The sequence below is a fragment of the Bacillus rossius genome, chromosome 3 (genome assembly GCF_032445375.1).
Source record: "Bacillus rossius redtenbacheri isolate Brsri chromosome 3, Brsri_v3, whole genome shotgun sequence".
Lineage (NCBI taxonomy): Eukaryota > Metazoa > Arthropoda > Insecta > Phasmatodea > Bacillidae > Bacillus > Bacillus rossius.
Genome location: NC_086332.1, coordinates 17,014,224 through 17,029,217, shown reverse-complemented (window position 1 = coordinate 17,029,217; position 14,994 = coordinate 17,014,224). Strand labels below are relative to the sequence as shown.

At 38.9% G+C, this 14,994-nt stretch overlaps 1 protein-coding gene across 4 annotated transcripts in view; it reads left to right on the top strand.

Annotated features, from left to right (window-relative positions):
- Positions 1 to 14,994, top strand: part of LOC134530282 (C-Maf-inducing protein-like) — a 344,834-nt gene that overhangs the window by 19,820 nt on the left and 310,020 nt on the right. Inside the window, exon 1 of one of the 4 annotated variants that reach the window (XM_063364994.1) lies at positions 12,904 to 13,379. The exons of the other annotated variants lie outside the window; for them this stretch is intronic. Coding sequence (XP_063221064.1) covers positions 13,362 to 13,379 — 18 coding nt within the window. The 5' untranslated portion in view covers positions 12,904 to 13,361. Of the gene's footprint in view, positions 1 to 12,903; positions 13,380 to 14,994 lie in introns of those variants that run through there. 4 annotated transcript variants of the gene reach the window in all.

The window sequence follows — 14,994 nt, the reverse complement described above, 5'->3', positions numbered from 1 at the left end:
CTTGGAAATCCATAATTTTTATGTTAGAAAATCGGGAAAAATTCCAAAATTCATCAAAAAATTAACGTAATAGAATTCTGATTGATTATATCGATTCCCGTCCTTGGTTCGAAACCGGTGAGGGCAAAAAATAAAAAAAATCAGATCCTTCCTCCACAGAAGCCACCTACAGACTGACCTACCACCACCAATAACTAGGTATTTACCATCAGCTGGTATGACATCATGTCCGCCATCTTGTTTTCATCCGCTGGAGGGAACCATCTTGTTTTCGTCTGCTAGAGTGTGCTGGAGTCATGTTAGTATAATGTTCTGTTCACCATAACTTTGACCTTGACCTTGAACTTTGACCTTGACCTTGGACGTTGACCTTGACCTTGAAATTTGACCTTGACCTTGAAATTTGACCTTGACCTTGAACTTTAACCTTGTCCTTAAACTTTGACCTTGACCTTGAACTTTGACCTTGACCTTGAAAATTGACCTTAGCCTTTGACCTTGACCTTGAACTTTGACCTTGACCTTGAAATTTGTTCTTGACCTTGATGTCCATCACGGATCCGTCATTTTATGTTCAGTACAAGTTACCAGGAGCTACCACATGCTAGTGGTCATTGACACCATCATGTTTTCGTCTGCTGGAGGACTCCATATTGTGTGTACTCGTCTTACCATCATGATAATTTTTTAATAACATGCTACAGTGCAGTAATCATTTATTATTACTGAGGTGCCCGACATCTTGAAATTCGGCCGACATCTTGAAAATCCGTAATTTTAATGCTAGAGATTCGGGAAAAATTCCAATAGTCTCCGAAAAAATCAATAATTAATTTACAAATTGAATCGATGGATCCCTGTTCACGGTTCGATTCTTGACCAGAGACAGTTGTAACTAATTATTAAATAAATGTTAGGTTCTGTTTTCCATTACCTTTCGCGGAGTTAATTAATCATTCACTCTACGAAAAAAAAAACTCAAGTCAATATACCGGACCAACAAATTAAATCAGTGTCGATTAGCCTATTATGAAAGTCTAATTTTTCAATAATCTGAATAACATATAAACCGTTCATGTACAAAGCCACACATATAGATCAATTGTCTTCAGTCCATGAGACCGAGTCATGTCATTATCAGACGTATAGGCTAGTCATTTCAGGACCACATGACCTTCGTAATTCATCGTAACATTTTTATACATTCTAAAGGACCAAGTGACCTTGAAAAATATTTTAGTAACACCAAGAGGTGATAAACTAGTATATATTCAATCACTACATTTTGTACTACGTGCAATCAACAAAAAAGGAAGCACCAACAACGAAAAGACAGCACCACCAACGAAAAGGAAGCACATTTGGAAGCACCAACAAAGAAAAGGCAGCACCGCCAACGAAAAGGAAGCACATTTGGAAGCACCGACAAAGAAAAGACAGCACCGCCAACGAAAAGGAAGCACATTTGGAAGCACCGTCAACGAAAAGGCAGCACAGACAACGAAAAGGAAGCACATTTGGAAGCACTGACAACGAAAAGGCAGCACCGACAACGAAAAGGAAGCACATTTGGAAGTACTGACAACGAAAAGGCAGCACCGACAACGAAAAGGAAGCACATTTGGAAGCACCGACAAAGAAAAGGCAGCACCGCCAACGAAAAGGAAGCACATTTGGAAGCACCGACAAAGAAAAGACAGCACTGACAACGAAAAGGAAGCACATTTGGAAGCACCGTCAACGAAAAGGCAGCACCGACAACGAAAAGGAAGCACATTTGGAAGCACTGACAACGAAAAGGCAGCACCGACAACGAAAAGGAAGGACATTTGGAAGCACTGACAACGAAAAGGCAGCACCGACAACGAAAAGGAAGCACATTTGGAAGCACTGACAACGAAAAGGCAGCACCGACAACGAAAAGGAAGCACATTTGGAAGCACCGACAAAGAAAAGGCAGCACCGACAACGAAAAGGAAGCACATTTGGAAGCACCGACAAAGAAAAGACAGCACATTTGGAAGCACCGTCAACGAAAAGGCAGCACCGACAACGAAAAGGAAGCACTTTTGGAAGCACTGACAACGAAAAGGCAGCACCGACAACGAAAAGGAAGCACATTTGGAAGCACTGACAACGAAAAGGCAGCACCGACAACGAAAAGGAAGCACATTTGGAAGCACCGTCAAAGAAAAGACAGCACCGCCATCGAAAAGGAAGCACATTTGGAAGCACTGACATCGAAAAGACAGCACCGACAACGAAAAGGCAGCACATTTGGAAGCACTGACAACGAAAAGGCAGCACAGGCATCGAAAAGGAAGCACATTTGGAAGCACCGACAACGAAAAGGCAGCACCGCCAACGAAAATGCAGCTCATTTGGAAGCACCGACATCGAAAAGGAAGCACCATCAACGAAAAGGCCGCACCATCAACGAAAAGGAAGCACATTTGGAAGCACAAGTTACGAGAACTTAGTCTTAGTTAGAAATCTGAATACAAGGAAAAAAAAACATTAAATTTTTATAATTGCAATTATTTATTTCTTTACATTATACAAATACAAGTAAAACAAGCTATTATTATATGTAGCCAGCTTTCCTCAGTTCTTTGAGTATGAATGATATTTCTTTGATGCACGAATAGTTTCCTGCACAAAGCGAGTCATGTAGAAGTCTTAGCCGGTCAACCAATATGTTTGGATCGTTCCATGAAGTGTAATCAGTCTCTTCTACCACCATCTTACTTGTTTGATTATTATAAATATTATTTTCTCTGGTGTCTTCCGTTTTAACACCATCCTCAGAGTAACTTTCATTATCGAGACAATGATCATCACAAGCTTGATCCGATTTATTTAATATATCACGTTGTTTCCATCGTTTCGGTCTCAGGACACCACCACAGTCTTCGATCTTGCCTGCTTTAGTTGCTTCATCACAGTCTATACCTTTGTCAACAGCCGCAGAGTCGCTGTAGCAATCACCGTAGAAGGCATCATCTTCACCCAGATTACCGTAAGAATTCGATGTCGATGATGTCGAAGCGTCTTCATCGTCTTCATGCTTCCTTTTTAGGAGTCCATCATTTTTACAAAGTAGGAAAGATCTACTTGAATTCGGCTGGAATGTATTCTCACTTTTTACGTTAAAGATTCTTCCATTGTCTTCATTCTTCCATAAATCATAATCGTCCTTCAATTTAAGTTCTTTGTCGAGATCGGAAGAACCGCGATCATAATCTCTCCCAAGACAAGGAAAATTATTGTCGTAATGCAGATCACTCTTCCTTAGTCTAGTAGAGCCATCGTTGTCCTCTAGCTTGTACACAGGCTTGACGTTACAAGTTCTGTCATGTCTTTTTAAGCTCTCTCTCCGCGTAAACGACTTGCTACATCGAACACAACTTATCATATTACGTAGTGGATTTTTATCACAGTCATTCTTCTCGTGTTGTCTTACATTCTTTCTCAAGATAAATTCTTTGCTGCAAAACTTACACGTGTGTCCTTTCGTTACAGCAACAGTCACCGAATCAGGATTCATATTAGTTACTGAGACTATGGTCAGATGCAAACTGAATTAATTAAATTAGATACATTACTTAAATATAATTTTTAATATTTCATCTGCAAGAATTAAGTTACATCATACAAAAGAAATTGTTACATGTGGTCTCGATTATTAGCATGTGATGTCGCCACGTGTTGTGTTGAGTCATAATTTATTTAGTTGTTTTATGTGGTATGCGGGAAGCTCACTAACGATCGCAAAACAAGGATGGCTTCGCTAGACATCAAGGAGAAGGAAGTTCGTCTTACATGTTAGTGCTCCACGGATGTCTCATGACATATTATTTGACTGAGTAATGGTTGCTTAATTTTTATTTCCACCTGGTAAAAAAATTACAAGTGCTGATTTAGTAACAGATATTCTCGAATTAAATGTAACTCTAAATAACATGTCATGACTCATTAGGTAAAAAATCCGTCATGCAGAGAGCGGTTTCTCATAATAGACAGAAACACTTGAAGAAACCACAGGAATAATCAGGAGTTCATGGAGAAATCCATCATAATATTGAAAAAATAATAGGGAGCACACGGAGAAAACCATCTCACGTTTCTTTGTTATCATATAAATACAGAAAAAATATTTAATAATAAAATAAATTAATAAAAAAAAATTAAATTGAAAGCAGGAATAATCAGGAGCACACGGAGAAAACCATCATAATATTAACATGGATAATCAGATGCACTCGGAGAAAACCACCACACGTTTTCTTTGATATCATAAAATTACAGGGAAAATTTTTTTTAAAAATAAATAAAAAAAATTCAAAAAAGGAAAAAATTACCAAAATACATAAAATTCTGGCTTGTACTAGAATTCTATCTTTGTTACACAATGAGAAGTTCACAAGCTAGCAGAATCTATTTATGTATTTTGGTAATTTTTTCCTTTTTTGAATTTTTTTTATTTATTTTTAAAAAAAATTTTCCCTGTAATTTTATGATATCAAAGAAAACGTGTGGTGGTTTTCTCCGAGTGCATCTGATTATCCATGTTAATATTATGATGGTTTTCTACGTGTGCTCCTGATTATTCCTGCTTTCAATTTAATTTTTTTTTTATTAATTTATTTTATTATTAAATATTTTTTCTGTATTTATATGATAACAAAGAAACGTGAGATGGTTTTCTCCGTGTGCTCCCTATTATTTTTTCAATATTATGATGGATTTCTCCATGAACTCCTGATTATTCCTGTGGTTTCTTCAAGTGTTTCTGTCTATTATGAGAAACCGCTCTCTGCATGACGGATTTTTTACCTAATGAGTCATGACATGTTATTTAGAGTTACATTTAATTCGAGAATATCTGTTACTAAATCAGCACTTGTAATTTTTTTACCAGGTGGAAATAAAAATTAAGCAACCATTACTCAGTCAAATAATATGTCATGAGACATCCGTGGAGCACTAACATGTAAGACGAACTTCCTTCTCCTTGATGTCTAGCGAAGCCATCCTTGTTTTGCGATCGTTAGTGAGCTTCCCGCATACCACATAAAACAACTAAATAAATTATGACTCAACACAACACGTAGCGACATCACATGCTAATAATCGAGACCACATGTAACAATTTCTTTTGTATGATGTAACTTAATTCTTGCAGATGAAATATTAAAAATTATATTTAAGTAATGTATCTAATTTAATTAATTCAGTTTGCATCTGACCATAGTCTCAGTAACTAATATGAATCCTGATTCGGTGACTGTTGCTGTAACGAAAGGACACAGGTGTAAGTTTTGCAGCAAAGAATTTATCTTGAGAAAGAATGTAAGACAACACGAGAAGAATGACTGTGATAAAAATCCACTACGTAATATGATAAGTTGTGTTCGATGTAGCAAGTCGTTTACGCGGAGAGAGAGCTTAAAAAGACATGACAGAACTTGTAACGTCAAGCCTGTGTACAAGCTAGAGGACAACGATGGCTCTACTAGACTAAGGAAGAGTGATCTGCATTACGACAATAATTTTCCTTGTCTTGGGAGAGATTATGATCGCGGTTCTTCCGATCTCGACAAAGAACTTAAATTGAAGGACGATTATGATTTATGGAAGAATGAAGACAATGGAAGAATCTTTAACGTAAAAAGTGAGAATACATTCCAGCCGAATTCAAGTAGATCTTTCCTACTTTGTAAAAATGATGGACTCCTAAAAAGGAAGCATGAAGACGATGAAGACGCTTCGACATCATCGACATCGAATTCTTACGGTAATCTGGGTGAAGATGATGCCTTCTACGGTGATTGCTACAGCGACTCTGCGGCTGTTGACAAAGGTATAGACTGTGATGAAGCAACTAAAGCAGGCAAGATCGAAGACTGTGGTGGTGTCCTGAGACCGAAACGATGGAAACAACGTGATATATTAAATAAATCGGATCAAGCTTGTGATGATCATTGTCTCGATAATGAAAGTTACTCTGAGGATGGTGTTAAAACGGAAGACACCAGAGAAAATAATATTTATAATAATCAAACAAGTAAGATGGTGGTAGAAGAGACTGATTACACTTCATGGAACGATCCAAACATATTAGTTGACCGGCTAAGACTTCTACATGACTCGCTTTGTGCAGGAACCTATTCGTGCATCAAAGAAATATCATTCATACTCAAAGAACTGAGGAAAGCTGGCTACATATAATAATAGCTTGTTTTACTTGTATTTGTATAATGTAAAGAAATAAATAATTGCAATTATAAAAATTTAATGTTTTTTTTTCCTTGTATTCAGATTTCTAACTAAGACTAAGTTCTCGTAACTTGTGCTTCCAAATGTGCTTCCTTTTCGTTGATGGTGCGGCCTTTTCGTTGATGGTGCTTCCTTTTCGATGTCGGTGCTTCCAAATGAGCTGCATTTTCGTTGGCGGTGCTGCCTTTTCGTTGTCGGTGCTTCCAAATGTGCTTCCTTTTCGATGCCTGTGCTGCCTTTTCGTTGTCAGTGCTTCCAAATGTGCTGCCTTTTCGTTGTCGGTGCTGTCTTTTCGATGTCAGTGCTTCCAAATGTGCTTCCTTTTCGATGGCGGTGCTGTCTTTTCTTTGACGGTGCTTCCAAATGTGCTTCCTTTTCGTTGTCGGTGCTGCCTTTTCGTTGTCAGTGTTTCCAAATGTGCTTCCTTTTCGTTGTCGGTGCTGCCTTTTCGTTGTCAGTGCTTCCAAAAGTGCTTCCTTTTCGTTGTCGGTGCTGCCTTTTCGTTGACGGTGCTTCCAAATGTGCTGTCTTTTCTTTGTCGGTGCTTCCAAATGTGCTTCCTTTTCGTTGTCGGTGCTGCCTTTTCTTTGTCGGTGCTTCCAAATGTGCTTCCTTTTCGTTGTCGGTGCTGCCTTTTCGTTGTCAGTGCTTCCAAATGTGCTTCCTTTTCGTTGTCAGTGCTGTCTTTTCTTTGTCGGTGCTTCCAAATGTGCTTCCTTTTCGTTGGCGGTGCTGCCTTTTCTTTGTCGGTGCTTCCAAATGTGCTTCCTTTTCGTTGTCGGTGCTGCCTTTTCGTTGTCAGTGCTTCCAAATGTGCTTCCTTTTCGTTGTCGGTGCTGCCTTTTCGTTGTCAGTGCTTCCAAATGTGCTTCCTTTTCGTTGTCTGTGCTGCCTTTTCGTTGACGGTGCTTCCAAATGTGCTTCCTTTTCGTTGGCGGTGCTGTCTTTTCTTTGTCGGTGCTTCCAAATGTGCTTCCTTTTCGTTGGTGGTGCTGTCTTTTCGTTGTTGGTGCTTCCTTTTTTGTTGATTGCACGTAGTACAAAATGTAGTGATTGAATATATACTAGTTTATCACCTCTTGGTGTTACTAAAATATTTTTCAAGGTCACTTGGTCCTTTAGAATGTATAAAAATGTTACGATGAATTACGAAGGTCATGTGGTCCTGAAATGACTAGCCTATACGTCTGATAATGACATGACTCGGTCTCATGGACTGAAGACAATTGATCTATATGTGTGGCTTTGTACATGAACGGTTTATATGTTATTCAGATTATTGAAAAATTAGACTTTCATAATAGGCTAATCGACACTGATTTAATTTGTTGGTCCGGTATATTGACTTGAGTTTTTTTTTTTCGTAGAGTGAATGATTAATTAACTCCGCGAAAGGTAATGGAAAACAGAACCTAACATTTATTTAATAATTAGTTACAACTGTCTCTGGTCAAGAATCGAACCGTGGACAGGGATCCATCGATTCAATTTGTAAATTAATTATTGATTTTTTCGGAGACTATTGGAATTTTTCCCGAATCTCTAGCATTAAAATTACGGATTTTCAAGATGTCGGCCGAATTTCAAGATGTCGGGCACCTCAGTAATAATAAATGATTACTGCACTGTAGCATGTTATTAAAAAATTATCATGATGGTAAGACGAGTACACACAATATGGAGTCCTCCAGCAGATGAAAACATGATGGTGTCAATGACCACTAGCATGTGGTAGCTCCTGGTAACTTGTACTGAACATAAAATGACGGATCCGTGATGGACATCAAGGTCAAGAACAAATTTCAAGGTCAAGGTCAAAGTTCAAGGTCAAGGTCAAAGGCTAAGGTCAATTTTCAAGGTCAAGGTCAAAGTTCAAGGTCAAGGTCAAAGTTTAAGGACAAGGTTAAAGTTCAAGGTCAAGGTCAAATTTCAAGGTCAAGGTCAAATTTCAAGGTCAAGGTCAACGTCCAAGGTCAAAGTTCAAGGTCAAGGTCAAAGTTATGGTGAACAGAACATTATACTAACATGACTCCAGCACACTCTAGCAGACGAAAACAAGATGGTTCCCTCCAGCGGATGAAAACAAGATGGCGGACATGATGTCATACCAGCTGATGGTAAATACCTAGTTATTGGTGGTGGTAGGTCAGTCTGTAGGTGGCTTCTGTGGAGGAAGGATCTGATTTTTTTTATTTTTTGCCCTCACAGGTTTCGAACCAAGGACGGGAATCGATATAATCAATCAGAATTCTATTACGTTAATTTTTTGATGAATTTTGGAATTTTTCCCGATTTTCTAACATAAAAATTATGGATTTCCAAGATGGCGTCTAAATTTCAAGATGGTGACTAAATTTCAAGATGGCGACCATAACGATAATTGCAACATTAAAAGGATCCAATATGGTGTTCGTAACGTAAAGTGTAAGAATGACATGGTACTCAACCAAGATGGCGGGTGTAACGAAATATGCAACATTTATATAATCCAAGATGGCGACCGTAACGATAACTGCAACAGTGGATTTTAATATTTTTTTTTAATTCGATCAAATAATTTTTTTTAATGATTTTTAAAATTTTTCCCGATTTTCTAACATAAAAATTGCGGATTTTCAAGATGGCGGGCGTAACGAAAATAGCAACGGTGACGTCATAATCCTAAAAGAGGCTTAACTGAGGCTTGAGTTAAGGATGCTTAAGCCTCTATCAGGAATTTCGTGGTTTTTAATGCAAAACGACTTTTGTGGTTTTTCGAAATCCTAATTTTCCCTCGAAACGGGAATTTTTCCCTCGAAAACGGGAAATGTTTTCTTAAAACGGGAAATTTTGAGTCATTTTGAGTCATTTTTGAGGAATTTTGAGGAATTTTGAGGAATTTTGAGGAATTTTTGAGTCCAAGATGGCCGCCGTGACGTCAGAATCCAAGATGGCGGACCGACAATCACAATCCGCACCATCCACAGCCAGAAGCCATGTTCCAGTTCCGCCATTCACATACTACTCTTAAAGTAAGGAATCAAATATTTTGATTCGTAGTAAAATATTACGTAAGAGTGGTTTTTACAACCCCGCCCGCCTTTTTTTCCCGGGTAAGTTCATGTATAGATTTTTTAACCGCCTTCCCTTTCTCAGGACCCAATCGTAATGATTGGGATGTTAGAGATAATTCACGGACCGATCGACGAAAATAACGCACATGAAATAAACGAAGTGTTTTTCGAAGTTGTAGATAACTGGGTATTCGTGCAAACAGTGACGTACTCCGAGGTTAGAGTTCTGTGTTCCGCTGTGAAGACTCCATCTCGCAAGCCATGGTGATTTTTTTTTTTTTTACGTGAAAACGCCTATCCACTCGTAAAGTGACAGTCGGTAACTTTCTTGTGTGACAAAATACCGTCAGATTTTAATCGTTGATAACTAACAACTACGATACTAATAATGCCTCAGCAATGGTTCAGCCCTCAACGGATAGATCGTGTCTGTGCGTGTTTGTCACCCGGTATTTGTTTCGCCTGTGACGTCATCGTACCAGCGGAGGCGCATGCGCGTGATTGTTACGAATTATTTGCTCGTTACAGTGATAGTCGGTAACTTTCTTGTGTCACAAGATATCATCAGATTTTAATCGCTAATAACTACGACAGTAATAATAATAATCGTACTTGTGATTCATCTATTCTGTAAATATTTCACTACTCTGTGTAACCATTGTATTAAAGAGATTAATAATAAAATTACATATTAATACGAAACACTTATGATTTTATTCCGACGTTTGTAACGAAAAATCTTCGAGGCGGACTCGAACTACGCCGTCCTCTGCCTCCCCCCCCCCCCCCACCTCCACAATTAATTTTCTCATCACTTATATTATATAAGGGATACGTCTGGAAATCTAGCACTATACCTCTCTTGCATTAGTTTTCTGTCACAATTATTCTCTACCGATATACTTACTACTAATTGTAATATGAGTGTCAAAAGTCACGCAGGCGATAGTAATTAAGAACACTTGCGCGACTTTTTAAACCTATTATATTTCATTTAGTAATTATTTGTTAAAAAATATACATGACAGAACAACAAATGCTCGAGGTATTGTGTTGAATCTATAGAAATACTCCTGGATAAATACATATGCAAGTAGAAGAAAAAAATGATGTTTTTGCTGTGGACGTAAAAAAAAAAATTTTTTGAAGGTTTTGCTATTTTGTTAGCAATAGGTACAAGATGAATCTTGTGAGTTTCTGTGCAAAAAAAAATTTACGAAGGCGTGCATTTATTTGAGAAGATCTCTGGATAACCTGTAACCGCTGTTCTTTTGTAAATATGGCGTGGTATTTGCTGAACAGTGACAAAGTAGGACTCGAGGCCGTCCCAGCTGTCGCGTGTGGCATCGGCAGAGAGCCTGACTCCTGCGGCGGGGGGGGGGGGAAGGGGGGTAAGGCGTCTGTCGCCCGTGACACAGAGCAGATCGGGCAAGCGCCTGCGCATCTTCTCTCTGCCCCCCTCTCATCTACCCCTCCTCCGCAAGCGCAGCTCCAGAAGGGGGGCGGTGGGGGCGATAGCCCCTCCCGAGATCAATTTTATTGATTAGTGTGTATTTATGTTTACTTGAATATTTAATTTCATATGTTAAACTTTTATCTCATCAAAAGTTGCATAGAGCTACTAAGGTTCTTGTATTTGAAACCTGTAATTTGTAAATAATATTCCAAGGCCAATATCTGACCACTTTCATTTTTTTTTTGCAACCACGACCTTTCTTTGTGCGATAGCCCCTCCCGAAAAGTCATCCTGAAGCCGCCATTGTCCCCCCATCCTTCCCTGTGAGGGCCCACGTCATGCGGCATACTTGCAGCGACGGCACCCCAGCCAACGACTGCCAATCCAGAAGCCCTGTTCTTGACGCTGTCGGAATACTTCAACTCTGTAGTTCATTTCATTTACTGTTCAAATCGCAGTTAGCTAATTTCTCCATTATTCAACTCTGCCTCATTGTTGACGGACGGGGAAGCAATCTGCATAAATGCCTAAGTAATAATTAAAAATGAGTTCGTAAAGTTAGTCCGAGACACGGAAAATTCCTTTAAACGTTTATTAAATAAATTATGTTTTGTCGCAGGGAATAAAAAAGTGGAAAGTACTACGAAAAAATAAATATTCACGGAAATGTTAACAGTTCACGTGTTTCAATCTTTTCACTTAAAAAGAAACATTTTTTAGTCTACAATTGTGTTTATTTGACTCCAACTCGTATCAGTACGAGTTAAGAAGATAAATTTTGTGCAGTGTTTGTTGGTTCAAATAATATGTTCAATGGAGTTAGTTAATTTTTTACTCATTGTGTATCCAATAATTATCAATGTTTTATAATTCATACTTCCAAAATAAAATATATTTTGGTCATGATACATTTTCGCATCCACTAACACATTCAACTGCTTTTATTATTTTAATATTTCAAGTTAAAATACAATTGTATGTTTTACAAAGAACAATTAAACCCCGAACAAAGTTTCCCAAAAATTTATACACATTTTCAAGATCGAATATGTTTTGGTAATCCTACAGCTTCGCATTATAAACACAATGAATACCTTTCTTTGTTCTAATATTTTATTTTTTCTTAATTCAACTGGATACACAATTAGGAACAATTACCGATTATCATAACCTTTTAAGGCATTACAAAATGATAACTTTTATGCAAATTTACTTTAAAATTATTTACATGTTTAAACGTTTTGTTTACTACATAAAAACCAAAACATTATTTAATTTCTTGGTTATCCAGAATACTTGTATTTTGTTGTAACTCATAAATATCTAGCTTGATTTACAATGTAACAAGAGTACAATAATTTATTTTATACTGCTCCAGCTTGCAGATAAAGCAACAGGCGAGTAGGATTCGCAATAGTTGTCACACGTACGGGAAGGGGGGGGGGGGGGGAAGCGTGCTGTTCGAGAGTTTTGCACGTGGGGTTAGCCTACACATCTCTGGGTACGGTGATTGTGTGTCACATACTGCCCGCATTTTGAGCTATGTGCGTGTGCAATAAAGCAGAGAACTTTTAAAAAATGTACAGAAAGTTTTCCATAAGACATAGTAGTTTTTGACGTCACACCCGCTTCACACAGTCACGCTTTTACAAGACGTGCAGACATTCCCCCTTCACCGCCAAGTCAGGGCTGCCAAAGTAGCATATTATTTAAATTCATTTTCGAAGTCTCGTTCGTGGCACGAGCCCTATGGTCTGGTAAAACGATTGGGAGGGGGGGGGGGAAGGGAGGAGGTATGTATATATATATATATATATATTTTTTTTAATAAACTGTAGTTTAGTGTCGAAGTTTCGGGTGTACGTGTCAAGATTATTCGCCCAGCCCGCCGGGCGTGCTCCCGAGACGACGCGGCCAAGAATAGCGGGCCGCGATGACGCACGAGAGCTGCCGGCGGCTGGAGAGGACGAGTGTTCCCCCCGCCCGGCTACCCCCCTCGTGCTCCCGGGAGGGGATCCGCGGACAATAACGACCACCCGAGGCTTGAGGGGCTTCGGATGGACGGGTGATTGAGTGCGCCCTTCCCGCTGATGCCAGGATCCCTCCTCCACCTCCTCCTCCTCCTTCAGTATCCCCTCGGGCGCTATAGGAGCATGTTGCTCGTCGGGGCGGCATCGCAACTGCACAGTCACAGCAGCAGTCGCGGGCCGACTGCCAGACCCGCGGGGAGTCCCGGCCGAAGAACATGCACTCGCATCTGAAGGAGGACGCACCACAACGCCGAAATGCCAAATTGACCACAACGCCGACAGCTAGAAAACTGCTGTGTACCACAACGCCGAAATACATTATCCCCGTTAAAATGTCATTGCAGGACTGCCAAAAAGGTTAGGTTAGGTAAGGTTAGCACACATATTCATTCAGTTTTTTTTTTTTTTTCATTTTGCTCCTGTTCCCCCCCCCCCCCCCCTCTTCCCCGCAGCAACATTTTTCGGCGTTACTGTATTTTCGGCGTTGTGGTACACAGCAGTTTTCTAGCTGTCGGCGTTGCGGTCAATTTTGCATTCGGCGTTATGGTATTCGGCGTTATTGTACGTTCGGCGTTGTGGTAACGACCCGTATCTGAACATTAAATATTAATTTAGAAGCGCTGCTAAAGTTAGCTAGTTATTTTGTAAATTCATAGAGAGCGTTAATACTTAACATTAAATATTAATTTAGATAGCACTGCTGAAGCTAGCTAGTTCTTTTGTAAATTCATAGAGAGCGTTAATACTTAACATTAAATATTAATTTAGATAGCACTGCTGAAGCTAGCTAGTTCTTTTGTATATTCATTGAAAGCGTTAATACTTAACATTAAATATTAATTTAGATAGCGCTGCTAAAGCTAGCTAGTTCTTTTGTAAATTCATAGAGAGTGTTAATATGTACTTTACCATTAATATTAATTTAGATAGCTCTGCTAAAGCTAGCTAGTTCTTTTGTAAATTCATAGAGAGCGTTGATACTTAACATTAAATATTAATTTAGATAGCACTGCTAAAGCTAGCTAGTTCTTTTGTAAATTCATAGAGAGCGTTAATACTTAACATTAAATATTAATTTTGATAGCGCTGCTAAAGCTAGCTAGTTCGTTTGTAAATTCATAGAGAGCGTTAATTAGAGGTGGGTTGTTACAGCAAATTCGGTATCTGTTCCAACATGATACTGATACAGCATTGTACCATGTTACAAGTATCTGATACTTCTGTATCAGACGGTCCCAGGAGGCAACAAAGCTCCGCGTACGCAGACCGTGCGACCGGAAGGAGAATCTGATACATTACTTATCACGCCTGGTAATTCTCTCCCTCTGATACGCTCATGCCCGCCTGATACAGCCAGTATCAATAAGTTCAACATTCACTGCAGTTCGTCCTGGCCGTGTATCACCATGTTGCGGGCTGTCATGCTTTGTAGTTAGTTAGTATCTTTATAGTGAAATAAGGAATGGATAAGTGCACGAAAAAGACTTCATTTGTGTGGAATTTTTTCACGGAAAATAATGAGTTTGCTAATTGTAATTTGTGTAAACAAAAACTGAGTTATAAATCATCATCGACTAATCTGAAGAAACATTTGAAACGTAAACATTGATATAGTATGCTCACTAATGTACCTATCTGTTTTTTTATTTTTTATTTTTGATAAAATCGTGAATTTTTAATGTATAAAAACACTAGTTACTAATTGTTTTCGAAAAAAGAAAGTCCATATGTTGATTACATCTGTTATTAGTGTCAACTGAGAATTTATTTGCATTTTCATAGCTGTTAGGTGCACAAATATAAATATTATATCTTGTATTAATGTACTTTTTAATATTAAAATTGCATTAGTTTTATTATTGAACGAGACGGTGCACGCACTGCGCACTGAGCGTACTTTGAAGTGGGACAATAAACAAAACGACTTGTAACAATTTCGCTCTGCGCCTCTCCTTCAACGCCTTCCCCTGCGCTTCCTCCCCTACATTCTTTACCTTCTTTATCCCTTATTCGTCGTTCCTGCTCCCACCCCTTTCACAAGCTCCGCCCAACTTATCATCATCTGCGATCCTGTTCTGCGCACATTGGCTGTGGTGTTGTTCCAGGCGAATTCTGACCTGATACTAAAGTACTTGATACTTTTCAAGTGTACTCGTTTGCAGTTCCTGATACAGGC